We start from the raw sequence: 26,786 nt of genomic DNA, 5'->3' as shown, positions 1-26,786 counted from the left end.
GGCATTGTCATGCTGGAGGGTCATGTCAGGATGAGCCTGCAGGAAGGGTACTACATGAGGGAGGAGGATGTCTTCCCTGTAACTCACAGCATTGAGATTGCCTGTAATGACAACAAGCTCAGTCCGATGATGCTGTGACACACTGCCCCAGACAATGACAGACACTCCACCTCCAAATCGATCCCGCTCCAGAGTACAGGCCTCGGTGTAACACTCTTTCCTTCGACGATAAACGTTAATCCGACCATTACCCCTGGTGAGACAAAACCTCGACACATCAGTGAATAGCACTTTTTGCCGGTCCTGTCTGGTCCAGCGATGGTGGTTTTGTGCTCATAGGCAACGTTGTGATGTCTGGTGAGGACCTGCCTTACCACAATCCCTCAATCCAGTCTCTCTCAGCCTATTGCGGACAGTCTGAGCACTGATGGAGGGATTGTGCTTTCCTGGTGTAACTCGGGCAGTTGTTGTTGCTATCCTGTACTTGTCCCACAAGTGTGATGTTCAGATGTACCGATCCTGTGCAGGTGTTGTTACACGTGGTCTGCCACTGTGAGGACGATCAGCTTTCCGTCCTGTCTCCCTGTAGCGCTGTCTTAGACTTCTCACAGTACGGACATTGCAATTTATTGCCCTGGCCACATCTGCAGTCTTCATGCCTCCTTGCAGCATGCCTAAGGTACGGTCACACAGATGAGCAGGGACCCTGAGCATCTTTCTTTTGGTGTTTTTCAGAGTCAGTAGAAAGGCCTCTTTAGTGTCCTAAGTTTTAATAACTGTGACCTTAATTGCCTACCATCTGTAAACTGTTAGTGTCTTAACGACCGTTCCACAGGTGCATGTTCATTAATTGTTTATGGTTCATTGAACAAGCATGGGAAACATTGTTTAAACCCTTTACAAATGAAGATCTGTGAAGTTATTTGGATTTTTACAAATTATCTTTGAAGGACAGCGTCCTGAAACAGGGACGTTTCTTTTTTTGCAGCGTTTACATTTTAAACATCACACACAGCCTACATTTGAGTACATACACACAAAATATCAAGGTCAAATAGGGGAGAGGCATAGTGCGGTAATGTGTTGCCATTTCTGTTTTTTTGCAAACAGGATGCATGTTTTGGAATATTTTCATTCTGTACAGGCTTCCTTCATTTCACTCTGTAAATTAGCTTAGTATGTGGAGTAACTGCAATGTTGTTGATCCATCCTCAGTTTTCTCCTATCACAACAATTAAACTCTGTTACTATTTTAAAGTCAGCATTGGACTCATGGTGAAATCCTTGACTGGTTTCCTTCCTCTCTGGCAACTGAGTTAGGAAGGACACCTTTACCTTCGTAGTGACTGGGTGTATTGATACACCAATCAAAGTGTCATTTATAACTTCATCATGCTCAAAGGGATATTCAATGTCTGCTTCGACCCCCCCCCCCCTCATCTACTCAATGGTCTATGTCATTGAATATGTGTTTGAAGTTCACTATTCCACTGAGGGACCTTACAGATGTGGTGTGTGGAGTACAGATATTAGGTAGTCATTCGAAAATAAATTTAAACACTATAATTGCACACAGAGTGAGTCCATGCAACTTATTATGTGACTTGTTAACCATTTTTTTTAAACTTCGGAATGTATTTAGGTTTGCCATAAAAAAGGGGTGAGTAGTTATTGACACAAGACATTTCAACTTTTCATTTTTTATTAATTTGTAAAAATGTCTAAAAACATAATTCGACTTTGACATTATGGTGCATTGTGTGTAGACCAGTAATAAAAATAACACAACAAAATGTGGAAAAAGTCAAGGGATGTGAATACTTTCTGAAGGCACTGTACATGTTAAGTTGCGTATTGGCAACTGTGGTATGCTACAACTGTGCTACGTGGAGGTTCTTTGAAATAAATGCAAGTCAGCACTTATGCTCTAAATGTGAACCACATTGTTCCAACTTCCAACAGACACAATGGTACATGTTAATTTACAATATTTGAACTGGGCAGTTTTGTTTCTTTTTGAAAGGGGGAGCAGGGTGGTTCTATCTAAATCCAATTAAATGTACACTGCAACTCAGCCACATTGAGGGTAAACAAAGAGCTGCTGGCTTCCTGAGTGTAAGCCATTTTTTTGGACAAAGGAGAATGTAGCCTATGTGGCGCGGAGAGGGAGGATGTGAGCTGAGTTGTTGGTGGTTGTTGTGACTTCGAAAGTATTCTGTCACGTTCACGTTGTATTCAGCAGTAGAACGGTCTGAAAATAAACAACGTTCAACTGACAATTAGGTGGTCATAGACTACTTTCTTTTTGCAGTTCCAAGTAGTTAACAAAAGCATTGGTTGTCTCAGTTAGCACTGGATGTAATGCTACCAGTTAAGACGTGAAATTAGATAATACAGTCTTAATACTTCAGCTTGTCCAGGAAAAGTAGGTAGCTGCAACAGGAAAGCCCTCATTTCCCAATTAAATCTTTGCACAGCAGATGCTGGCAGGGGTAAGTGACCAAAAGATAACCTCATAGCTTAGCTCCTCTGATTGGACCAAAGAGGATTGGGCCTTGTTTTAATGGAGATCTGACTGCAACAAACCCAACGCTGGAGTGTGACCTTATTCCACCAAGGAATAACAGTAGACAGTTGACCCCTCTCAGTGGTCACTCTATTTTAGAAGTGGATCAAATGACTTCATTACATTTACATTTTAGTCATTTAGCAGACACTTCTATCCAGAGCGACATACAGCAGCAATTAGAGTTAGGTGCCTTGCTCAAGGGCACATCTATAGTTTTCATTAATTTCCCTTTTAAATGGGTTTACAGTGGTTAAACTATTTGTTTTATTTGTGTTCAGAATCTTAGTTAGCATAGTCTTATTTTGCATAGTCTTATTTTCACATATTAAAATAAAAATGTACACTATGTGGCCAAACGTATGTGGACACCTGCTCGTCGAACATCTCATTCCAAAATCATGGTCATTAATATGGAGTTGGTCCCCCCTGCAATAACAACATCCACTCTTCTGGGAAGGCCTTCCACTAGATGTTGGAACATTGCTGTGGGGATATGCTTGCATTCAGCCAAAAGAGCATTAATGAGGTTGAGCACTGATGTTGGGCGATTAGGCCTGGCTTGCAGTCGACATTCCAATTCATCCCAAAGGTATTTGATGGGGTTGAGGTCACTGCTCTGTGGAGGTCAGTCAAGTTCTTCCACACCGATCTGGTCAAACCATTTCTGTATGGACCTCAATTTGTGCACGGGGGCATTGTCATGGTGAAACAGGAAAGGGCCTTCCCCAAACTATTGCCACAAAGTTGGAAGCACAGAATCGTCTAGAATGTCGTATGCTGTAGTGTTAAGATTTCCCTTCATTGGAACTAAGGGGCCTAGACCAAACCATGAAAATCAGCCACAGAACATTATTCCTCCTCCACCAAACTTTACAGTTGGCATATGCATTTGGGCAGGTAGCGTTATCATGGCATCCTCCAAACCCAGATTCATCCGTCGGACTGCCAGACACTCCAGAGAATGTGTTTCCACTGCTCCAGAGTCCAATGGCGGGGAGATTTACACCACTCTAGTCGACGCTTGGCATTGCGTATGGTGATCTTGGGCTTGTGTGCGGCTGTTCGGCCATGGAAACCAATCCATCAACCAAATGTATTTGTAAAGCCCTTTTTACATCAGCCGATGTCACAAAGTGCTATACAGAAACCTAGCCTAATACCCCAAACAGCAAGCAATGCAGATGTAGAAGCAGGGTGGCTAGGAAAAACTCCCTAGAAAGGCAGGAACCTAGGAAGAAATCTAGAGAGGAACCAGGCTCTGAGGGGTGGCCAGTCCTCTTCTGGCTGTGCCGGGTGGAGATTATAACAGGACATGGTCAAGATGTTCAAACGTTCATAGATGACCAACAGGGTCAAATAATAATAATTTGCAGTGGTTGTAGGTCAGCACCTCAGGAGGTCAGCACCTCAGGAGTAAATGTCAGTTGGCTTTTCATAGCCGATCATTCAGAGTTAGAGACAGCAGGTGCGGTAGAGAGAGTGATTTGAAAAGAGCAGGTCCGGGACAAGGTAGCACGTCTGGTGAACAGGTCAGGGTTCCATGGCCGCAGGCAGAACAGTTGAAACTGGAGCAGCAGCACGGCCAGGTGGACTGGGGATAGCAAGGACAGGCCAGGTAGTCCTGAGGCATGGTCCTAGGGCTCAGGTCCTCCGAGAGAAAGAGATAGAGAGAGCATACTTAAATTCACACAGGACACCAGATAAGACAGGAGAAATACTCCAGATATAACAGACTGACCCTAGCCCCCTGACACAAACTATTGCAGCATAAATACTGGAGGCTGAGACAGGAGGGGTCGCGAGACACTGTGGCCCCATTCAACAATACCCCCGGACAGGGCCAACCAGGCAGGATATAACCCCACCCACTTTGCCAAAGCACAGCCCCCACACCACTAGAGGGATATCTTCAACCACCAACTTACTACCCTTGGACAAGTATAGCCCACGAAGATCTCCCCCACGGCACAAACTCGAGGGGGGCGCCAAACTCGGACAGGAAGATCACGTCAGTGACTCAACCCACTCAATTGACGCACCCCTCCTAGGGACGGCATGGAAGAGCACCAGTAAGCCAGTGACTCAGCCCCCATAATAGGGTTAGAGGCAGAAAATCCCAGTGGAGAAAGGGGAACCGGCCAGGCAGAGACAGCAAGGGCTGTTCGTCGCTCCAGTGCCTTTCCTTTCACCTTCACACCCCTAGGCCAGACTACACTCATCATAGGACCTACTGAAGAGATGAGTCTTCAATAAAGACTTAAAGGTCGAGACCGAGTCTGCGTCTCTCACATCGATAGGCAGACCATTCCCTAAAAATTGAGCTCTATAGGAGAATGCCCTGCCTCCATCTGTTTGCTTAGAAATTCTAGGGACAATAAGGAGGCCTGCATCTTGTGACCGTAGCGTACATGTAGGTAGACCAGATCAGAGAGATAGGTAGGAGCAAGCCCATGTCATGTCATGAAGCTCCCAACAAACAGTTATTGTGCTGACGTTGCTTCCAAAGGTAGTTTGGAACTCTGTAGTGAGTGTTGCAACCGAGGACAGACATTTTTTACACGCTATGTGCTTCAGCATTCGGCGGCCCCGTTCTGTGAGCTTGTGTGGCCTACCACTTTGCGGTTGAGCCATTACTCCAAGACGTTTCCACTTCCCAATAACAGCACTCACAGTTGATCGGCGCTTCTCTAGTGGGGCAGAAATTTTATGAACTGACTTGTTGGAAAGGGGGCATCCTAAGACGGTGCCACGTTGAAAGTCACTGAGCTCTTCAGTAAGGCCATTCTACTGCCAATGTTTTTCTAAGGAGATTTCATAGCTGTGTGCTCAAATTTATACATAATGTATAAATATATATCCAGATATATTACATACGTATTCAGACCTTTTACTCAGTAATTTGTTGAAGCACCTTTGGCAGCGATTACAGCCTTGAGTCTTCATGGCCATAATGCTACAAGCTTGGCACATCTGTATTTGGGGAGTTTCTCCCATTCTTTGTAGATCCTCTCAAGCTCTGTCAGGTTGGATGGGGTGCGTCACTGAACAGCTATGTTCAGGTCTCTTCAGAGATGTTTGATCGGGTTCAAGTCTGGGGTCTAGCTGGGCCACTCAAGAACATTCAGAGACTAGGGTCGTTGTCCTGTTGGAGGGGAACCTTCGCCCCCGTCTGAGGTCCTGAGCACTCTGGAGCAGGTTTTCTTGAAGGATCTCTCAGTACTTTGCTCCGTTCATCTATCCCTCCATCCTGACTAGTCTCAGTCCCTGCCACTGAAAAACATCCCCACAGCATGATGCTGCCACCACCATGCTTCACCGTCGTGATTGTGCCAGTTTTCCTCCAGACGTGATGCTTGGCTTTCAGGCCAAAGAGTTCAATCTTGGTTTCATCAGACCAGAAAATCTTGTTTGTCTGAGAGTCTTTAGGTGCCCATTGGCAAACTCCAAGCGGGCTGTCATGTGCATTTTGTTTCTTGTCTGGCCACTCTACCATAAAAGCCTGATTGGTGGAGTGCTGCAGAGATTGTTGTCCTTCTGGAAGATTCTCCCATCTCCACACAGAAACTCTGGAGCCATGTCAGAGTGACCATTGGGTTCTTGGTCACCTCCCTGAACAAGGTCCTTCTCCCTCGATTGCTCAGTTTGGCCGGACGGCCAGCTCTAGGAAGAGTCTTGGTGGTTCCAAACTTCTTTAATTTAAGAATGATGGAGGCCACTGTGTTATTGGGGACCTTCAATACTGCAGACATTTTTTGTTACCCTTCCCCAGATCTGTGCCTTGACACAATCCTGTCTTGGAGCTCTACGGACAATTCCTTTGACCTCATGGCTTAGTTTTTGCTTTGACATGCACTGTCAACTGTGAGACCTTATATAGACAGGTGTGTGCCTTTCCAAATCATGTCCAATCAAGTGAATTTACCACAAATGGACCAATTAAGTTGTAGAAACATCTCAAGGATGATCATTGGAAACAGGATGCACCTGAGCTCAATTTCGAGTCTCATTGTAAAGGGTCTGAACACTTATGTAAATTTGGTATTTCGTTTTTTTATTTTGAATACATTTGCTAACATTTCTGAAAAACTGTTTTTTAGAACAAGGCTGAAATGTAACAAAATGTGGAACAAGTCAAGGGGTCTGAATACTTTCCGAATGCACTATATACAGTGGGGCAAAAAAGTATTTAGTCAGCCACCAATTGTGCAAGTTCTCCCACTTAAAAAGATGAGAGAGGCCTGTAATAATCATCATAGGTACACTTCAACTACAAAGTATTGAGATTAACTTTTGTTATTGACCAAATACTTATTTTCCACCATAATTTGCTAATAAATTCATTAAAAATCCTACAATGTGATTTTCTGGATTTTTTTTGTCTCATTTTGTCTGTCATAGTTGAAAATTACAGGCCTCCCTCATCTTTTTAAGTGGGAGAACTTGAACAATTGTTGGCTGACTAAATACTTTTTTGCCCCACTGTATATCCTATATGATGAAACAAACAATCAACAGCTTCTTTTGTACTGTAACTTTTCAAGGTGGCCTTTTCCCACATTTGATGGTTACCCCTAGCCTGGTCTCATACTGTAAGTGCCATAGCCAACTGCTCTTCAATATCCTATGGTATGATAAAAGATTAATGCAGAGAGGTGTTTGCTAAAGTACGAAACAGACTGGAACACCAAGCTAGGATACCACTGCCAGGATGTTTTGATTAAAATTGTCAATTTATATGGGGTGTGTTCTTGTCTACACAGGTACAATGGCTCCCTACCCAACGGAGACAGGGGGAGGCGGAAAAGCCGCTTTGCACTGTGCCGGAGACCCAAGGCCAGCGGGGTGAAACCCAGCACAGTACACGTGGCGTGTACACCTCAGGCAGCCAAGGTAGGAGCTAGGAAACAGTCATACTGTATGCTTGAATTTAAGACTTATTTCTGTAATCGTAGAAACTCTCTTATATAATGTAATGTATACTTGATATAAACAAGACGATAGTGACAGGATTGTCTCTTGTTGCACTAATACACAATCTTCTCTCTATAATAGGCATTATATATCCACTCAGAACAGGGGCGCCTGAAGTAAATGTAATTGGTAATGACATCATCCTGCTACTCCTAACATCAAACTTTTCCCTCCTGCAGGCCATCAGCAACAAGGACCAGCACAGTATCTCCTACACTCTGTCCCGGGCCCAGACGGTGGTGGTGGAGTACACTCATGACAGCAATACAGACATGTTCCAGGTGAGTGTGTCCCCAGCGTGTCCTCACTGCTCAAGTCAAGCCTGGTCCCAGATCTGTTGTGCTGTCTTGCCAACTCACATGGTCGACTGTGTGATCACGCTCGCCGTAGCCGATGTGAGTAAGACCTTTGAACAGGTTAACATTCACAAGGCCGCAGAGCCAGACGGATTACCAGGAAGCATACGCAGAGCATGCGCTGACCCGCTGGCAAGTGTCTTCACTGACATTTTCAACCTCTCCCTGACCCTGTCTGTAACACCTACATGTTTCAAGCAGACCACCATAGTCTCTGTGCCCAAGAACGTCAAGGTAACCTGTCTAAATGACTATGGCCCCGTAACAGTCACACCTGTAGACATGAAATTCTCTAAAAGGCTAGCGTTCATAGGCTAGGTTGAATAGGGAAAATTTGAGTATCACATAGTAGCCGAAACCTATCGCTGTTACACTGAACTGGGGGAATGGAATATGAATGACAGTCATCCAATATGCTGTAATAGAAATAAGGCCATGCTCATCATTTTTTTTATCATCCTCCCTCATCTTGAATGTCACCGACTGCCACTGCTGTACATCCTGTATAGATTGTACAGATTTGACGAATGACATTGTGGCTTCTCGAAGCTGATTCAGCTGGGTGCACCCTGCCATTCCTTTCTGATAAGACCACATCACCCTCTCTTCCCTCTCTCGCTCTCTCGCTCTCTCTCTTTCTCTTACATCACTCTTCAATGTTCTCTCTTTCTCTCTCTCTCTCTCTCTCTCTCTCTCTCTCTACTCTCTCTCTCTCTTTCTCCCCCCTCTCTCCTTCTCTATCCATCACACACACTCTCTCTCTCACACACACACACGCTCTCTCTCTCTCTCTCTCTTTTACATATCTTTAACTCTCTCTCTTTTATGTCCCTGTTGTCTCCTGCATGAGTTTCCCTAAGTAGAGAATAATTGTTCCGTTCACACACCCAAGGAACAACTACCATAGTGATGACAATAAGAAGCCGTGTCTTTCTTCACATGCATAGAAAGTCTAAACACACACACACACACACACACAGAGACCCTTATCCCGACTGTCTCCACTCATAGTGATTTACAGGCGTGAACAGTCTGACGGTGGCCAGCCGTGCTGTTACTCCATTACTTCTGCATGACATCGATGACAGCCTCAGCTAACATAAATCTGAAAATGTTTCCCTTTCTTTCTTACATTAATCTGCCACCTGTCTTTTCTCTCAATCTCATAGTCCAGGTCCTGATCTGATCTACATGTGCTTTAGCCAACTCTAACTAATGAATGGCATGAAAACGATAGAAAGCTTGGCTAACAGGCTGTTGCCTCTTAGTAAAAGCACTAATGGTTGAGAGACCAATAAAAAGGAGGCAAGGAAAGGAAGCCATTTGAGTACTGAGACACAAATCTGTGATACCTTAAACTAATCTAAATAAAGAACTGAATCAGTTTAGTTACTACAGTGGGGCAAAAAAGTATTTAGTCAGCCACCAATTGTGCAAGTTCTCCCACTTAAAAAGATGAGAGAGGCCTGTAATTTTTATCATAGGTACACTTCAACTATGACAGACAAAATGAGAAAAAAAATCCAGAAAATCACATTGTAGGGTTTTTTAAATGAATTTATTTGCAAATTATGGTGGAAAATAAGTATTTGGTCAATAACAAAAGTTTATCTGAATACTTTGTTATATACCCTTTGTTGGCAATGACAGAGGTCAAACGTTTTCTGTAAGTCTTCACAAGGTTTTCACACACTGTTGCTGGTATTTTGGCCCATTCCTCCATGCAGATCTCCTCTAGAGCAGTGATGTTTTGGGGCTGTTGCTGGGCAACACAGACTTTCAACTCCCTCCAAATATTTTCTATGGGGTTGAGATCTGGAGACTGGCTAGGCCACTCCAGGACCTTGAAATGCTTCTTACGAAGCCACTCCTTCGTTGCCCGGGCGGTGTGTTTGGGATCATTGTCATGCTGAAAGACCCAGCCACGTTTCATCTTCAATGCCCTTGCTGATGGTAGGCTTTGTTACTTGGTCCCAGCTCTCTGCAGGTCATTCACTAGGTCCCCCGTGTGGTTCTGGGATTTTTGCTCACCGTTCTTGTGATCATTTTGACCCCACGGGGTGAGATCTTGCGTGGAGCCCCAGATCGAGGGAGATTATCAGTGGTCTTGTATGTCTTCCATTTCCTAATAATTGCTCCCACAGTTGATTTCTTCAAACCAAGCTGCTTATTCAGTCTTCCCAGCCTGGTGTCCTTTGACAGCTCTTTGGTCTTGGCCATAGTGAAGTTTGGAGTGTGACTGTTTGAGGTTGTGGACAGGTGTCTTTTATACTGATAACAAGTTCAAACAGGTGCCATTAATACAGGTAACGAGTGGAGGACAGAGGAGCCTCTTAAATAAGAAGTTACAGGTCTGTGAGAGCCAGAAATCTTGCTTGTTTGTAGGTGACCAAATACTTATTTTCCACCATAATTTGCAAATAAATTCATTAACAATCCTACAATATGATTTTCTGGAGTTTTTTTTCTCATTTTGTCTGTCATAATTGAAGTGTACCTATGATGAAAATTACAGGCCTCTCTCATCTTTTTAAGTGGGAGAACTTGCACAATTGGTGGCTGACTAAATACTTTTTTGCCCCACTGAATATTTGCCTCTCTAAAAGCTTTTTTTTTTTGCAAGAACATTGCTAAAGCTAAATGGAATATACACTCTGATAACTCATATACCTCTTTTCCCTTCCATCCCAGATTGGGCGTTCCACAGAGAGCCCCATAGACTTTGTGGTGACAGACACGGTGCCTGGCAGCCAGCAGAGCCACGGGGGGGAGGGCCAGACCCAGACCCAGTCTATCCAGAGCACCATCTCGCGCTTCGCCTGCCGCATCATCTGCCAGCGGAGCCCGCCGTACACCGCTCGCATCTACGCCGCCGGCTTCGACTCCTCCAAGAACATCTTCCTGGGGGTGAGTTGGTGATTGTGATGAAAACAAAATAGCTGCCATATAATTAGGATAGAAATACTACTAATGTGACATACTGTATCTCTTTAAGCATTTGCAATTAGCATTCATGATGCAATGACGTTTATAAGCCATAATACAACCTTGAAATAACTATGAACTATTAGAACTAAAAGTATTGCACACATATTTCTGAAACTCTCCTTTTCTACTTTCTATCCCTTCTTTCCCCCAGGAGAAGGCAGCCAAGTGGAGGACACAGGACGGACAGATGGACGGGCTGACCACTAATGGCGTGCTGGTGATGCACCCTCGCCACGGCTTCACGCAGGACTCCAAGCCGGGCGTGTGGAGAGAGATCTCTGTCTGTGGCAAAGTCTTCACCCTCAGAGAGACCCGCTCCGCCCAGCAACGGGGCAAGATGGTGGGTAGCTAGTAGATACATACATAGACACAAGCATGCACACAAGCACACACGTACACACACAGATGCGTGCGCACACATGAAGTAACAAGCCCTAACATGTGTAGATGTGAGTACTTGCAGAAACATAACATGTTCAAACACACACACACACACACTCCTGTGCAGCCTCATTGAGTGAGTCTACTTCCTGTAAGCCATGCCTTGCCATTGTTTTCCAGGGACATTGTTTTAAGTAGATGTTTCTGAAGCATTAATACTGCACTAATTGAACGGAAGCTGCCAGCTAATATCCCCAGTTCTCACTTGAACTTGGAACAATTGACTCTTGAACAATTTTTCAGAACCTAGACTCTACCGTCCTCCAAAATGTTATTGTTGGGTAACTTCATTAAGCCATTTTACCACAGCTCTGTGATATGAGCAGATGGGACTAAACAAATTCACGAGTTATCTCAGTTGTACAGAATAGTCTGGTTGGATGGGCTTTAGCTGTTTGAGGTCTCTGTTTCTCATACACAGAAATCAGCATCTGATTTATAGTGTGATAGGTCTGTTATGTCACCGATAATAACCTCCCCTGGAAAACCCTGACTCTATACTTTTAAGTTCCATCCCCTTCTCCCAGAGACCACACAGTCAGTTTGGAAGATTTCAGTAAGTCAGAGGAATTCTCATAGGAATCTCACACTTCTAACCTCACCTCCATTTTGGGAGGAATGACTGAGAGTCTGAGACATGCTGTTATTATGATTATGATGTGGTTTGGCCTTTAGACTTTAAAACTGAGGCATGAGAACGGCCAGGGAAGGGGGGAGGAAATGCAGAGAGCTGATAAGGGAGAAAGAGAGGAAGGGATGCTGGTTCAATGGGTTTAGTCACAGCAGGTCTGCACCTTGTCTGAAACAAAAGCAAGACCTCTTTGATCTATTATTGAGGTACATACCGAAGACCAATAATACAGGACAATGCTCAATATAGTACTGAGATATACTTATAGTATCTCTCCCCAGTAAAAAAAAAATGAAAAGCACTTCATTAAGTCCTTAATGGAGAACCCAATATCCCCCCTTCACCCCACAGCTATAAAATGTGGCATCGCAGGTTGCCGTCTACAGGACCATTGACACATTTAATCAAGGCAGACTACAGAGCAACACCATGTGGAGCATGTGTTTGTATTGTGTTTGTTAATATCTTGCCATCTGTTTGCTAATATATCTGGGTGTCTTGCAGGTGGAGAGCGAGAGCCAGGAACTGGTGGATGGCTCGCTGATCGACCTGTGCGGCGCCACCCTCCTGTGGCGCACGGCCGAGGGCCTCTCGCGCACGCCCACCGTGAAGCACCTGGAGGCCCTGCGGCAGGAGCTGAATGCCGGGCGGCCCCAGTGCCCCGTGGGTTTCAACACTCTGGCCTTCCCCAGCCTCCGCCGCAAGGAGATCCTGGATGAGAAGCAGCCGTGGGCCTACCTCCGATGCGGCCATGTGCACGGCTACCACGCCTGGGGAGGCCAAGGACGGGAGCCCGAGGATGAGGTGGTGGAGGTGGGCCGGGAGAGGGAGTGCCCCATGTGCCGAACCAGAGGGCCGTATGTACCGTTATGGCTGGGGTGTGAGGCGGGGTTTTACCTGGATGCAGCACCGCCCACACACGCCTTTAGTCCGTGTGGTCATGTGTGCTCGGAGAAGACGGCAGCGTTCTGGAGCCAGATCCCGCTGCCACACGGCACGCACACCTTCCACGCCGCTTGTCCATTCTGCGTGCATCAACTGGCCGGCGAGAGCGGCTACCTCAGACTCATTTTCCAAGGGCCCCTGGACTAGATAATGGACAGTGGTCTCCTCCCAAACCCCAACTAACGCTTCACAACTACCAGGGTTGTGATCATTAGGGCACACAACCGAAAACATCTTAAAACATTTTGCAACAGAAAATTAACATTTGAGTTTCTTATTGGACAAATCCAGGTAGTCCCTCACTGTTTCAGACAGATTCTTTCTGTTTGGTGCTCTAATGAACATGACCCATGGCCATGCGGTAACCAAGTGAATGGTGGAAAACAGCTAAAGGACTATTAAACATTTCTTAACTTAAATATTTTGGAGAGCTACGGAATACTTTTTTTGCTTCTCTCATTTCAAGTGACCTTTTTTCTAGCAGTGCTGTTTTCGATACTATAATTATATTTTCATGTTAACAATGAAAAAGCGCTACAGTATATGCTAACACAGCAAACTCTTCCACAGGTGCAGATTTGTAATGTTCTGATGCAAAATCCATTGTGAGGATGTGTGGTGTGGCTTGATGTTTATAGCCATTTCTTTTTCTATCTGAAAGGCAATTGTAGCAGAAACAAGCATACTTTGTAATGCTAGCTACTGTTTTGGAAGTGACCTCCTTTTTCTTAGACATGAAGACCCATGTTGTTAAACTAGGCCTAGTAAAAATAATATTTGGCGATTGCGTAAAAAAAAAGTGCTTATGACCTTATACCTTTTTTACCATGAATCCCAACATGTACCCTATCTTAATGTTATCAATCACCACATCAACAGGTATAAGGTGGTATAAGAAGTGGAAGAAGTACATAATAAAAAACAATATCACTTTTCTCTCTGTGTACCCTTCTGTACAAGGACTGGAGAAACAGATCTATAAATTGACTGGTGGAAACTTGTCGACATTGACACTTATCTGAGTGTCCAGAATGTGTTCAAGCAAGCAAGTGATCCATTTTTGTTCAATTGAAGTGTGGCCCTAAACACATTGACTTTTCAGATGGTATGAAAATGTTACCCTCTCATCTTCCATGTGTACCTGCATTCAGTGTGTATATAATATTTATGTTTGTGTGTATGTTAATGTGTTTCGTCTTCTGATCTTAATTTACACAGTGATTTGTACTCCTAATTTTAGTAATGTGTGAAAGCTTATTTTATTTACCGTTCAACCCACTTATATTCAAGTTTTACCAATTTGTTCTGCTTTATATCCTCTTGATTGCCTGATGCCTTCATACAGGACGTTGAGTATTATTTCTGCAGAGGGTTGCTGTTGCAGACAACCATTTTTTTTTTACCAACTGGAAACAATAAAAGTTAAAAGCTTTGAAATTGTTCACATTTGTGTGAGTGCTCTCTTTTTTTCCAATCCACTGTTGGAATCCAAGATCATCAATAGACACTGGACAGAACTCATGTATACTAGATATTTAGTGTATTTAGCTAAAATAAACAAGATATGCAATAACATTCACCCTATTATACACAGTATTCATTTGGATTGACAGTACTAGCTAGTTCACATAAAATAGACTTTTTCCACTTATGAGAATGTGAAAATTGTCAGTTGTATGCAGTAGGTAGGGGATGGGCAACCACATTTGTATTTTTTTAGGAATTCATTTGGGTTCTCAACCTACTGTTGAGAGTTGGAATAATAGAATACACAAGGTGCTATTTCGAAATGTGTTTGTGCATTAGCAGTCACTCAATTAGCCCATGTCAACTAAAAGGTTTTCGATTGGTAAGTTAGTCTAGCGGCCAGCTATAATTCGCGGTGGGGCCCATTGATCATCAGTTATCATATTAAAAACTGAAAACATTTGCATTCATCCTATGGCAAAATGTGTAGAATTGCAAGAAATAAGATGTAAAACTGCACATTTTTCTCTCCACTACATGGCAAAATGAGTCAAATTGAAAGAAATAAGATGTAAAACTGCACATTTTTCTCTCCACTACATGGCAAAATGAGTCAAATTGAAAGAAATAAGATGTAAAACTGCACATTTTTCTCTCCACTACATGGCAAAATGAGTCAAATTGAAAGAAATAAGATGTAAAACTGCACATTTTTCTCTCCACCCCATGGCAAAATGAGTCAAATTGCATGAAATGAGTTATAAAATTGCTAAATGTTCTCTCCGCCCTATGGCAAAATGTGTAAAATTGCAGGAAATTAACTTATAACATTTTTGGTATCTCTTCACTCCCATATGGGGGGGGGCACTGAAATGTTTTGCTCAGAAGGTGGGGAGGGGGGAGTATGGATGTGGGTACGCAGACCCACTGCAGCCCCTCATGATGATTCCCGTCTTTTTGTGGCCCCCCACGCCAATCAAACAAAGTTGCCCATCCTGCAGTGAAGTAGGTGGTATGCTGTGATGAAAGTGACTGCATGGTTATGCTCGAAAGAACTCGAAGAAGATTGTTCGCGCAGTGCATTATGGTGACTGTACCGGCGGTTTGCTTGATGTTTTCGCCTGGTTCGTCTAATGTTATAGCGTGATGGCAGAAAGAAGAATCAAGAACTAATGTGTTTCTAACAACAGGTACCAGACATAGCGCACCTTATTTTGGTTTGTCTACTCTTCAAAAAAGCTCAGCGATCATGTATTTATGTGGACTGCTTCCGTCTCTGTTTGGCTGTCAAATGGCTAACATTTTGTTAGCTTCGGTTATCAGTCTACGTGTAACCAGCTGGTCTCTTCAGGCTGCTGCAGTCGTGGGTAGCTACTCGAATATCGATGCTCGAAGAGTAAATCGTATATCGTATGTAAAGAGCAATTAGAAAAAATGGTCAATGACAGTTAATGTTGCGGGATGACGGGGAAATTCGAATGAGGACGGCGGTGTTTCACAGTTAGCTACAGTAGCTAGGTAACTTGGCTAACTAGAATTATCGTTCTATCTTGTTCCCCACCTGAGATCGTTAACGTTAAGAAGCTGCAGTTGTTTAGCAGTGTGGTGAGGCAAACGCCTCTCTACTATCTAGCTATTTAAAAAGTGAAACAACTAACGCTAACTAGATTTGTCAGTTAAAACGGTCATCTAATCCCAGCTAGTTAAAAAAAAGGATAACATCATCATCCCTGGTGGTGTTGAAATATTATCTGATTCGCAGAGATAGCTGACTATATTTTCTTGACATTTTGCATTGTACAGTTTTGATCCATATAGCCCTCAGCTAGCGAATTTACTTTTCATTGTAGCTCTCAATTTAACCGTTAGTTAGCAAGCTACATGCATTAACATTTGACGTTGTTGATATAGGCAGCTACGATGTCATTGCCCAATGACGTGTTCAGTGTGTGGTGATTCACGTGACGTTGGTGTAAATCAGTCATATGAAGACTTAATATGTCTGCTATAAATCATTTATTTTCTTATTTCACCATGCATTCGATATTGTATGTTACTGAAACGGACAACAATACATATCCATATTGATTGAAGCCTAAAGGTACCTGCCCACCTTTCACCCTAATCTTTTCAACAGACTGTTTAGACAACAGAGGAGCTTTGCTCCTGTAGGCAGTTTATCATGGTCTCAGTTGCTAACACAACTGTTTTCTAGTGTGATTATATTGGTTGACCTATAGGCCCTGTTCTAGGTACCCTCCACTTTAATCACCAATGGTGAATTACTTTGAATTTGATCATTCAGTTTAGGTAGGACGGGGCTAGTTATGCAGACAAAGCAATAACTGAATCAATACACAGAGGAAGCGAGTCAAAAGGCATCGCTTTTCTCACTGTTCGGATTATAGCCTAACACCTGCTCAACTGCACCTCTGAGCCACAATTGTCTGAGCGACAATACATCTGCAGCATCTGCACTTTCACTTCTGCTTCACACTAGTGACTTGTGACAACAACTGAAGGTCATTGCTGTGCACAGAAAAATGGGCTGACATTTGAATGGATTGATTGACTGAATTGATTGACTACTGACACAAGTGTTCCACTGTATCCTTCCTTTCTCAACATTTAGTTTTCTATGGCCCTATTTTCAATGCCCTTGGACTAAGAACTCTGAAGATGGTCCAGTTTAGGGTTTATATTGTGTTACCGCAAACATTAATGTTTAGGCTATGTCTTTGTTTTGTATTGATACTCTCTGACTCAGTGCTATGTTTGCTAACTCAGCTAGCCTCTGTGGAGAGGTGCACCAATGCCATGGCCTCCAGCCACAGCTCCTCCCCAGTGCCTCATCCCAGCAGTGGTGGCAGCGAGGGGATCTTCCGGAAGGACAGGGACCCTTCCTCACGACACTACAGGCCCGTCCACTCCCTGCCCGACGTCTGCCCCAAGGAGCCCACGGGTAAAGAACTAGCCTACATTTATGGTTGGCCAACAGTCTTACCAAGATGAATATCTATAAAGGTTCATCTTGTGTCACTGTTGATCAGCCATATGCTGACTGTAGTCCTATTTTTCTACCCCTCTCCCAAAGTGTGCTCTTGTACACTCTCCCTCATGGATTTAAAATTAATGGATTGGTGTAAGGAGCTCCCTCCAGCCATTCTTGCACCAATCCAAAGCTTTTAAATGCATGAGCGGAAGTGAACGAGTGCACACTTCTTGGTGAAGGGTAGAAAAATTGGTAGCCTCAAATGAGAGCGCAGCGTTGAGGATGGTGGGTCAGGCTACAGAATTGGAGCGCAACCATGGAATGCATCTCAAGATGCATTGAACGTTTCATTACTGCTGAAGGTTTCCACTGACTACATTTCCCACGTGCCCTTGCAGGCGAGGCAGCCCGGGTGCTGTGCGAGGGCCCGTCGGTGGTGGCCGACCAGCACAGGTGGACGGTGTACAACTCCAAGGTGAACCTCCCGGCCGCGCTGAATGACCCTCGACTGGCCAAGAGGGAGTCTGACTTCTTCACCAAAACCTGGGGCCTGGACTTTGCCGAGACAGAAGTCATGCCCTCCTTCTACCTCCCCAACATCACAAAGGAACACTTTGGCCCCTACCTGCAGGAAACAGCTCAGGTAACGAATGTGTCCCGCTGCCCCTGTCATTCAGTGTGAATTATTCAGTAGATTGGACTGAAGTAGAGGCCACTGCCTGGCCTGGGTAGCGCTCATTAGGGCATGCAACAGAGAACATTTAAAAACATGTTGCAATGGAAAAGAAAACTGTGTATTTCTTATTGGGCAAGTCCAAATAGTCCCTTCCAGTTTGTCTGTTTGGTGCCTAATGAACACAGTCCAGGTGTCAAATCCTCTTTCTATTGTTTGGTTATTACCTTGGAACTGCCCTGTGCAATGTAATGAACATTGCATTTTAAGCTATTTCTAAGACTTTGTCCTCTTCCCTTTACTCATGGTCGAAATAGCACAAAGAAAATGCATCCACTATAATTAAACGGTATACGCTATTAGGCCTAAACTAAATCATGTCTGTGTTTCTCTGTAGAGGGAGAAAATCCATGAGCGATGCAAGAGTATCTGTTCCAACAAGGATGAGCTGGATGCTGTCTCCAGCATCACAAACAACCACGGTATGCGATATGAAACAGCTCTGCACCTGGCGCCTACAGTATCTATTCTGGGCCTCCTGTTATTAGTTTTGTCAAATATCACATTTCCTTTGTGTTTTAAGCGAGTTGATCCAACTAATGTGCTTTTTCACTTTCTGTTCTTCGTAGATAAATCAAGAACAGAGTTGGAGCAGGTGCCCAAGGTAATTACTTCCTCTTGTTTTGTGTTGAAACCATGTGAGTTGTGGGGATTTGTAGAGCCCTATTGAACCGCTTTGTCCCCTTGATTTGACTGTATGCTCTCATGATTCTCAAACGTTTATACCATTAACTTTTTAAAATAATATATTGTTTAATTATATTAATATCTCCCTAGACCAGCTAGGGCAGCACACATACTATTTGGTTCTGGATTCCAAAATTAACATCTGGCTTAAACAGATCTTCATGAAGCCTGACTTTGCGCTAGACGACCCAACGACCTTTAACGCGGTCCTACCATGGTCCCACTTCAACAGCGCTGGTGGGAAGAGCAGCAGGGACATGGCATCATCACGGTTACTACAGGAAAAGGTGAGCTGACGGAAAATTGTCATGTCCTGCATTGTTTCATTGCGTCATCGTCATGTTTCCTGTTGTTGGCTTCTCCCTCTCTTTCTCAGCTGAGCCACTACCTCGACGTGGTGGAGGTGAGTATCGCGCGGCAGATCTCCCTGCGCTCTGAGGCCTTCTTCCACGCCATGTCCTCCCAGCACGAGCTCCAGGACCGCCTCACCGAAACCGCCCGCGCCGTGGCAGTCCTCCGGGGCCGCGCGGCCGCCATCGAACGCATCATGTGCGAAGGCCCGCTGCGGGCACTGCGGCAGGCGCTGACGCGCTCCAACTGCGCGCGGCTGCACAACAAGCTGAAGCTGATGGCGGCGGTGCATCAGAGCCAGCCCACTGTGCAGCTGCTGCTCTCCACCTCAGAGTTCGTTGGGGCCCTGGAGCTCATCGCCACCACCAAGGAGGTGCTGCAGCAGGAGCTGCAGGGGATACACAGCTTCAGGTGGGGGTGGGGGAGACGAGTGGGGGATGTTTGTGTTACGTACTCAGATCTATCTGTCACGGCGGTGACACTCGTCTGATTTAAATGCGCCAAACACTCATATGAGACAATCGTACATCAAATGATAGTAAGCAGCAGTCCACGCCAACTATTTATTGTGAGTAAGCTTTTATGGTGGCACCAATACAGCGTGGTGGCAGAACTGTATCACGCCCAAAGTTTAAAATACACACCACTTCTCGTCAGAATGCTTTTCAGAGTTTCGTGTCAATGTAAGTCTTTTTAAACATGAGTCCCAGCCCACAGTTAAACATAGTGAAATACTCTGTGTATTTTAGAGTGTGGCCTTGTGATGCGTCTGACGTCTCCTGTCCCCCCCCCCCCCCCCCCCCGCAGACACCTGGGCTCGCAGCTGTGTGAGATGGAGAAGCTGATAGACAAGATGATGGTGGGAGACTTTAGCATGTACTCCAGGAGTGACCTCAACAGGAGTCTGGAGGATGACGGACAGGTCATGGAGAAGGTCTGTACCGTTGAGATAAAACGTTACAGGGGGGGGATGTGTGAAAAAATAAGGTTGAGGTTGAGTTCAACCGTAAATGTTGAGAAGGTGTAGTTGGAGCACCAAACTGAGGTTGTTTTTTGTCACAGTGGTCACAGATGCAATACAAACGTTCAGTCTCAATAAAGGTGGGTCTGACTCTTCCGTTTGCTACTTGGAATCTAGTGAATTAAAATTACACATTTGGGGCAATCTCGAGATTGTTCAGATCAGAGGAAAATATCAATGTGTTTATCTTCAATCATCAACCTAATTTACATTTCAGTAGCACAATTGCCTTTTGTTATGTGTATGGGAACTTTGAATGACTGAATGATCTTAATTATCTCCATTACGCAGAAATGGTTTGGTTAATTGGTTTGAAATATGAATCTCTTTGTTCATTCGTTTATTGTAATTGAATTGATGAATTGGTGTCTTATCATAATTGATCTCTTGAAGTGAAGAATACTCTGATTGGCGCTATTGGGTTTTATAGTATTGCTCACTCTCTGTCTCTGTCTCTGTCTCTCGTGTGTGTGTGTGTGTGGGGAGACAGGACAGGCTGGAGTCTCTGGTGTTTGGCTTGCTGAGGCAGCGGAAGCTGGATTTTCTGGACATCTACAGCGACGAGATGATCCTAGCAGCCAAAAGCATCGTCACGCAGGTAAAAGACCAGACACAAAGTAACAGAACAGACTATCTTCATGATCATAAACATTTATGGTGAAATTAGGAAAAGGGCTTTGCCATATTAAGAGTATTTTCCCAAAACCTCTCCTCCAGCACCCCCTCCCAGTTTCACTTTGTTGGTCTATTCCTGAACTAGCACACCTGTATCAAACGAGAAATACATTTTGAATTAGTAAAACCGATATGGAAAGTAACACACTCTTATCCCGCAGTCTGTTGTCGACTCGGTGTCGCAGATTGAAGAAATTGACACTGACATCGTCACGAAGTGAGTAGTACAGCTAGCTAGCTATACATTGCATGCGTTTGTATTTGCTTGAGCACATTGAGCTGAAGGTAATATCTCCCGAATGCACTGGAGGTGTGGTCAAAATATGGCCTGGTGTCCTGAGAATCCTTCCTCAACAAAGGAAAGGAAGCTAACCCAGTTGTTTATGGTTGTCTTAACAACAACAATGAGTTAAACTGCGTTAATCTGACATCCTGCTATTGAAAGCAGTGCTTGGAGTATGCCACGAGGGCTGTGAAAACAATGTGTGTGTGTGGAAATCTAATTGAGGGCGTAACGTTAGATTATCAGATTGAAACGTATTGTTTAGGACAGGGCTCTTCAACGGGCGGCCCGCTGATCAAATTCTGCCTTCAGATCATTTGATTTGGCCCCTCAAGTTTTATTTTTTGTTGCATAAATAGAGACATACAGAGCCTTCAGAAAGTATTCAGACCCTTGACTTATTCCACATTTTGTTACGTTACAGCCTTGTTCTAAAATTGATTAAATAAATCCAAATCCCTCGCAATCTACACACAATACCCCATAATGACAAAGCAAAAACTGGTTTTTAGACATTTTTGCAAATGTATAAAAAAAAAATCAACATACCTTATTTACATTAGTTATCAGACACTTTGTTATGAGACTCAATTGTGCTCAGGTGTTCTTGTTTCCATTGATCATCCTTGAGATGTTTCTATAACTTGATTGGAGTCCACCTGTGGTAAATTCAATAGATTGGACATGATTTGGAAAGGTAGACACCTGTCTATATAAAGGTTCCATATTTGACAGTGCATGTCAGAGCACAAACCAAGCCATGAGGTCGAAGGAATTGTCTGTAGAGCTCCGAGACAGGATTGTGTTGAGACACTGATCTGGGGAAAGGTACCAAAACATGTCCGCAGCATTGAAGGTCCAAAAGAACACTCTGGCCTCATTATTCTTATATGGAAGAAGTTTGGAACCACCAAGACTCTTCCCAGAGCTGGCTGCTCGGCCAAACTGAGCAATCGGGGGAGAAGGGTCACGGTCAAGGAGGTGAACAAGAACCCGATGGTCACTCTGACAGAGGTCCAGAGTTCCTCTGTGGAGATGGGAGGACCTTCCAGAAGGACAACCATCTTGCAGCACTCCACTAATCAGGCCTTTTGATTGGCCAGACGGAAGCCACTCCTCAGTAAAATGCACATGACAGCCCGCTTGGAGTTTGCCAAAGGGCACCTAAAGACTCTCAGACCATGAGAAACAAGATTGTCTGGTCTGATGAAACCAAGATTCAACCTTGTGACCTGAATGCCAAGCATCACATCTGGAGGAAACCTGGCACCATCCAAACGGTGAAGCATGGTGGTGGTAGCATCATGCTGTGGGGATGTTTTTCAGCGGCAGGGACTGGGAGACCACTCAGGACCAAGGGAAAGGATCAAACTACAGAGATCCTTGATGGAAAACCTAGCTTCGTGAGTCTCAATGTCCTTGAGTGGCCGAGCCTGAGCCAGTAACCGATCAAACATCTCTGGAGAGACCTGAAAATAGCTGTGCAGCAACGCTTCCCATCCAACCTGACAGAGTTTGAGAGGATCTGCAGAGAAGAATGGGAGAAACTCCCCAAATACTGGTGTGCCAAGCTTGTAGCATCATACCCAAGAAGACTCGAGGCTGTAATCCCTGCCAACGTACTGAGTAAAGGGTCTGAATACTTACAGTGGGGCAAAAAAGTATTTACTCAGCCACCAATTGTGCAAGTGCTCCCACTTAAAAAGATGAGAGGCCTGTAATTTTCATCATGGGTACACTTCAGCTATGACAGACAAAATGAGAAAAGAAAATCCATAAAATCACATTGTAGGATTTTTAATGAATTTATTTGCAAATTATGGTGGAAAAAAGGTATCATATTTTTAAGTAGGAGAACTTGCACAATTGGTGGCTGACTAAATACTTTTTTGCCCCACTGTATGTAAATGTGATTTAAGTTTAATTTTAATACATTTGCAAAAATGTCTAAACTAGTTTTTGCTTTGTCATTATGGGGTATTGTGTGGAGATTGAGGAAAAACAACAATTTAATCAATTTTAGAATAAGGGTGTAATGTATATTTTTTTAAGTCGAGGGTTCTGAATACATTCCGGATGTACTGTGGTTTTGTGTGTGGGCATGCATGCACTCAACACAAATATTAATACAACATGTAAAGTGTTGGTCCCATGTTTCATGAGCTGAAATTAAAGATCCCAGAATTGTTCCATACACACATAAAGCTTATTGCTCTCAAATTTTGTGCACAAATTTGTTTACATCCGTGTTAGTGATTATTTCTTTTTTGCCAAGATAATCTATTCACCTGACCGGTGTGGCACATCAAGAAGCTGGACAGACAAGTGTAGGGGGCCAGATGTGACTGAATTTTTGCAGCTGGGGAGAGAGGGTGGAGGAGGATGCTTGCCTTGAAGCGCTGGGCATCTTATGACATGGATTATAAATGCTAGTTGAACATACCATAATCATCACGTTTCACATTTGATTTATTAACTACAGGAAGGCAAGACGTGTTTTTAATTCTGCTGCTCTGCACACACAAGCTTGCTAGCTAGCTCCAGTCCAACGTTAAGACAACTGTGGGAAGTTCAGACATTTAAAGTTCCTCCATAGAAGCCGCTCCTCCATAGGTGTAATTCTGTGGGCCTAATTCTTCTGTAATTAGACATATGTCCCTTATTTCTTAATCACGCTTTGAACGTCAGTAGGCTACAGTAGCATATGCTTCAGACGCATACTGGCAAATATTTTCAGCTGTAAGGCTGACCTTGGAATACGTTTCTTATTGACAGTGAGGGCTTTGCATAGGCGCTTTGTTGGACTAAGAATGTTTTTTTATTTTTTAATAATGAAAAATATATATTAAAAAAATATATATTTTGGTGAAAAATATCAGGCAACATAAATTGGTTAAATCACATTTCATGACCCATGGGGTCAATTCATCAATATTCAGACAAAGTTGTGTATAAAATAATGCCTATAATAATACAAAAAACTGCACTGTCTTATCTCAGTGTTGTCTGAACATGTGGGAAACATGGTGAAAAAACCTGGCTCATTTAGAAATGTAAGAGAACCATTTTGAGGGACATGGCACTATACACCACCTGAACGCATTCATTTGAATGTAATTGAGTATTTATGTTTGGACATACAAAATTACCATCATTTGACATCAGTCCTCATTTAACAATGCTTACCTACCTATGAAAGCCATTGAAGCAGACCTAAAATAAAAAAATATATATTGTTCACATGAGTAAAAATGCTATGCATTGCTGGTGTGACCCTCCTGGTAGAGCTCTGTTATTTTCAAAATAAACATTAAGCTGGCAAAGAAAAGCAAAAATTGATTGCAAGTTCTTATTTGAGTTGTTAGTAATAGGAATTGAAGGTTAATAAAAATAAATCCTAGATGATTTTCAACAGAGTTAAAGGGTTCTTTCTGTTGCAAAACATTTTGATATGGTTTGCACTAATGAATACAACCCTGCTTTCTGGTTGGTCAGGCTGGCAGACCAGATGCGTCTGATGACCTTCCCCCAGTGGTTTGAGCTGCTGAAGTCCGTCTTTGAGAACTTCATTCTCTTCCTGAAGAGGATCAAGGTGAGGATCACACTTTATTAAAACACAATCCCGGTCAGATAAATTTAATCAAAATGGGATTTATGGAATTGTCTTCTTGCTGAATAGAAGACTTGAAGTGTTTTTTTCCTTTGGCGTTTTTCATTGGTGTACAAACCAGCTGTTTTAAAGTGCATTATTTTACTGGCCCATTTGTAGTACATGATTAATACCTTTGTGTAGGACTCTGTTGATGATCTGTGCCTTTCATTTATCTTGTGTAGTTAGCAATGTTGGTGTCAATTCCATTTCAATTCGAGAAGCTTTTCAGTAAAGAAAATGTCTAATTGGATTTGAAATTTGTTTACTTTCTGAATTGCCTGGAATTTAAATGAGAGTGATCAAAACCCTGGTAGTTAGTTCCTCTGCCCTATAAGTTTGTCCTTATGCTGTGCCCCACAGGTGACGCTCAGTGTGGTGAGGAATGTCGTGCTGGAGGCGCTGGACAGCAACCAGAAGAGCCGTCTGCTGGAGCGGGCTGCAGCGGGGGGCCTGACTGAGGCCCCAGGAACCCCTCTCAAACAGGAGGAAGCAGAACTGGCCTACCTCACGCACGAGGGCCTGTTCATCAGCGACGCTCTCAATGATGCCCAGCTGCACCTGGGGGCAAGCACAGGCCAGGAGCAGAGCTCCACCGTGGGGCCCAGGCAGGCCCTGTCACGTATGGATGGTTGTGGTAGTGACTCCGCCTCAGGGACCACCGAGTCGTCCTCCAGCAGGGAACACGCTTTCCAGCCAGGAGGGGCCGCCATCTCGTGAGTCACTCACCAGCTTCACCAACCACAAACGCACTGTTAACACTACTGAGTCAGGATATACTGTGCTGGCCTGGTTATTATTCCACCAAAGTAAAGTTTGGGTTGGCAAGGCAGTGTGCAGCATGTATTGAATCTTTTTCACATCTGTATACACTCAGGAAATCAAAGTAACTGTCCAGTGTTTTCTGATTTCTATCAAATATGATCTATTATTAATTACAATATACGTGAAATAGTTTTCCTTCCAAAATGTTTTATGCTAAAAAGCAGCTTTTCTGTGTTTGAATGGTGTGGGCGTACACCAAAATAATACAGGGTTATTCTGGATCAAAAAAGGGTCTTAGGTGGTGGGCGTGGCAGGGGGCGTAGTCGGTCCGTCAGCGAGAACATTTTAGAGCCCCCCCCATTTTGGTGGTGTAGAAACATATTTTTTGAAGTTAAGCCAATTCCATGGGAGAATATTTTGCCGTTTTTAAAGTTAATTTCCTGCAATTCTATACACTTTTCTGTGGTTAACCCTAAAGATCTCTGTTTTGAGCTAGATATATCCACCGCATCCTCGGATGTCGGCCATCTGCGGTGGAAGGTGGCCTGAGCTACAGCAGTGTTTGTTAGACCAGGAAACATCCCGAAAATCGGTCTTCTCACAGAAACGACTATTATGACCCCTCTATATAGAGACTCACAAACTCCGCTTTGCTCTATGACCCCCACAAGCGTCACGGGACTGGTCTGAAGTCAGTACTGCCGATCTGCCACCTTCCCGTCTGTAGCATCCGAACAGTTTGGGCAACAACATTAATATAACCCCTCTGTGGAAAGGTGGGTCTCTCTAGGACGCCTCACAAGACTTGTCTGAAAGGTAGCCCAGTACCAGTTCAAACAAATGATGTATATTAGGTACAGCACCCTGTCCACAAAAATGGATCGCTCCTACAGACAGTGAGTCACGTGGCCGTGGCTTGCTATATTAAGCAAATAACTTATTTTTATACTTTATTTCGTATTGTCTACTACTGAGTGTCCCTTCCTTAAGTGCCATCTGTATTCTGTTCAATAGAATTACAAAAACAAAAGTAGTAGTTCTAGTAATTGTATTTCTATGCTGTCTGTCCGGCTGCAGGTCCAGTGAGGACATGATGCCCAGTGACCTGGAGCTGGGCCGCGTGGCCAATAACATCCAGGAGCTGCTCTACACCGCCTCAGACGTCAGCCACGACCGCTGTGTCAAAGTCCTCATGGCCAGAGCCAAGGTAGCTAGCTCGTTTAACGCATGACAGGATGAACAACACGCAGCATGACCAATGC

General features: G+C 43.9%; 2 protein-coding genes across 3 annotated transcripts in view; both read left to right on the top strand.

Annotated features, from left to right (window-relative positions):
- Nucleotides 1-14,343, top strand: part of LOC139369643 (E3 ubiquitin-protein ligase pellino homolog 1) — a 46,736-nt gene extending 32,393 nt beyond the window's left edge. The window contains exons 3-7 of the mRNA XM_071108910.1: nt 7,330-7,459; nt 7,720-7,821; nt 10,588-10,803; nt 11,036-11,224; nt 12,461-14,343. Coding sequence (XP_070965011.1) covers nt 7,330-7,459; nt 7,720-7,821; nt 10,588-10,803; nt 11,036-11,224; nt 12,461-13,048 — 1,225 coding nt within the window. The 3' untranslated portion in view covers nt 13,049-14,343. The remainder of the gene's footprint in view (nt 1-7,329; nt 7,460-7,719; nt 7,822-10,587; nt 10,804-11,035; nt 11,225-12,460) is intronic.
- Nucleotides 14,344-15,465: 1,122 nt separating this feature from the next.
- The window catches only part of LOC139370511 (vacuolar protein sorting-associated protein 54-like), an 18,411-nt gene continuing 7,090 nt past the window's right edge, over nt 15,466-26,786 (top strand). The window contains exons 1-14 of one of the 2 annotated variants that reach the window (XM_071110033.1): nt 15,466-15,558; nt 17,156-17,330; nt 17,759-18,003; nt 18,431-18,515; nt 18,663-18,697; nt 18,936-19,067; nt 19,157-19,542; nt 19,939-20,065; nt 20,194-20,232; nt 20,643-20,750; nt 20,989-21,044; nt 24,606-24,702; nt 25,123-25,475; nt 26,602-26,731. In XM_071110033.1, coding sequence (XP_070966134.1) covers nt 17,186-17,330; nt 17,759-18,003; nt 18,431-18,515; nt 18,663-18,697; nt 18,936-19,067; nt 19,157-19,542; nt 19,939-20,065; nt 20,194-20,232; nt 20,643-20,750; nt 20,989-21,044; nt 24,606-24,702; nt 25,123-25,475; nt 26,602-26,731 — 1,938 coding nt within the window. In that variant the 5' untranslated portion in view covers nt 15,466-15,558; nt 17,156-17,185. The remainder of the gene's footprint in view (nt 15,559-17,155; nt 17,331-17,758; nt 18,004-18,430; nt 18,516-18,662; nt 18,698-18,935; nt 19,068-19,156; nt 19,543-19,938; nt 20,066-20,193; nt 20,233-20,642; nt 20,751-20,988; nt 21,045-24,605; nt 24,703-25,122; nt 25,476-26,601; nt 26,732-26,786) is intronic. The other variant, XM_071110035.1, reaches the window with a different exon arrangement.

Source organism: Oncorhynchus clarkii, chromosome 17, assembly GCF_045791955.1.
Source record: "Oncorhynchus clarkii lewisi isolate Uvic-CL-2024 chromosome 17, UVic_Ocla_1.0, whole genome shotgun sequence".
NCBI lineage: Eukaryota > Metazoa > Chordata > Actinopteri > Salmoniformes > Salmonidae > Oncorhynchus > Oncorhynchus clarkii.
Note: the sequence above shows the minus strand (reverse complement) of the source record. Positions and strands in the feature narration are given on the sequence as shown.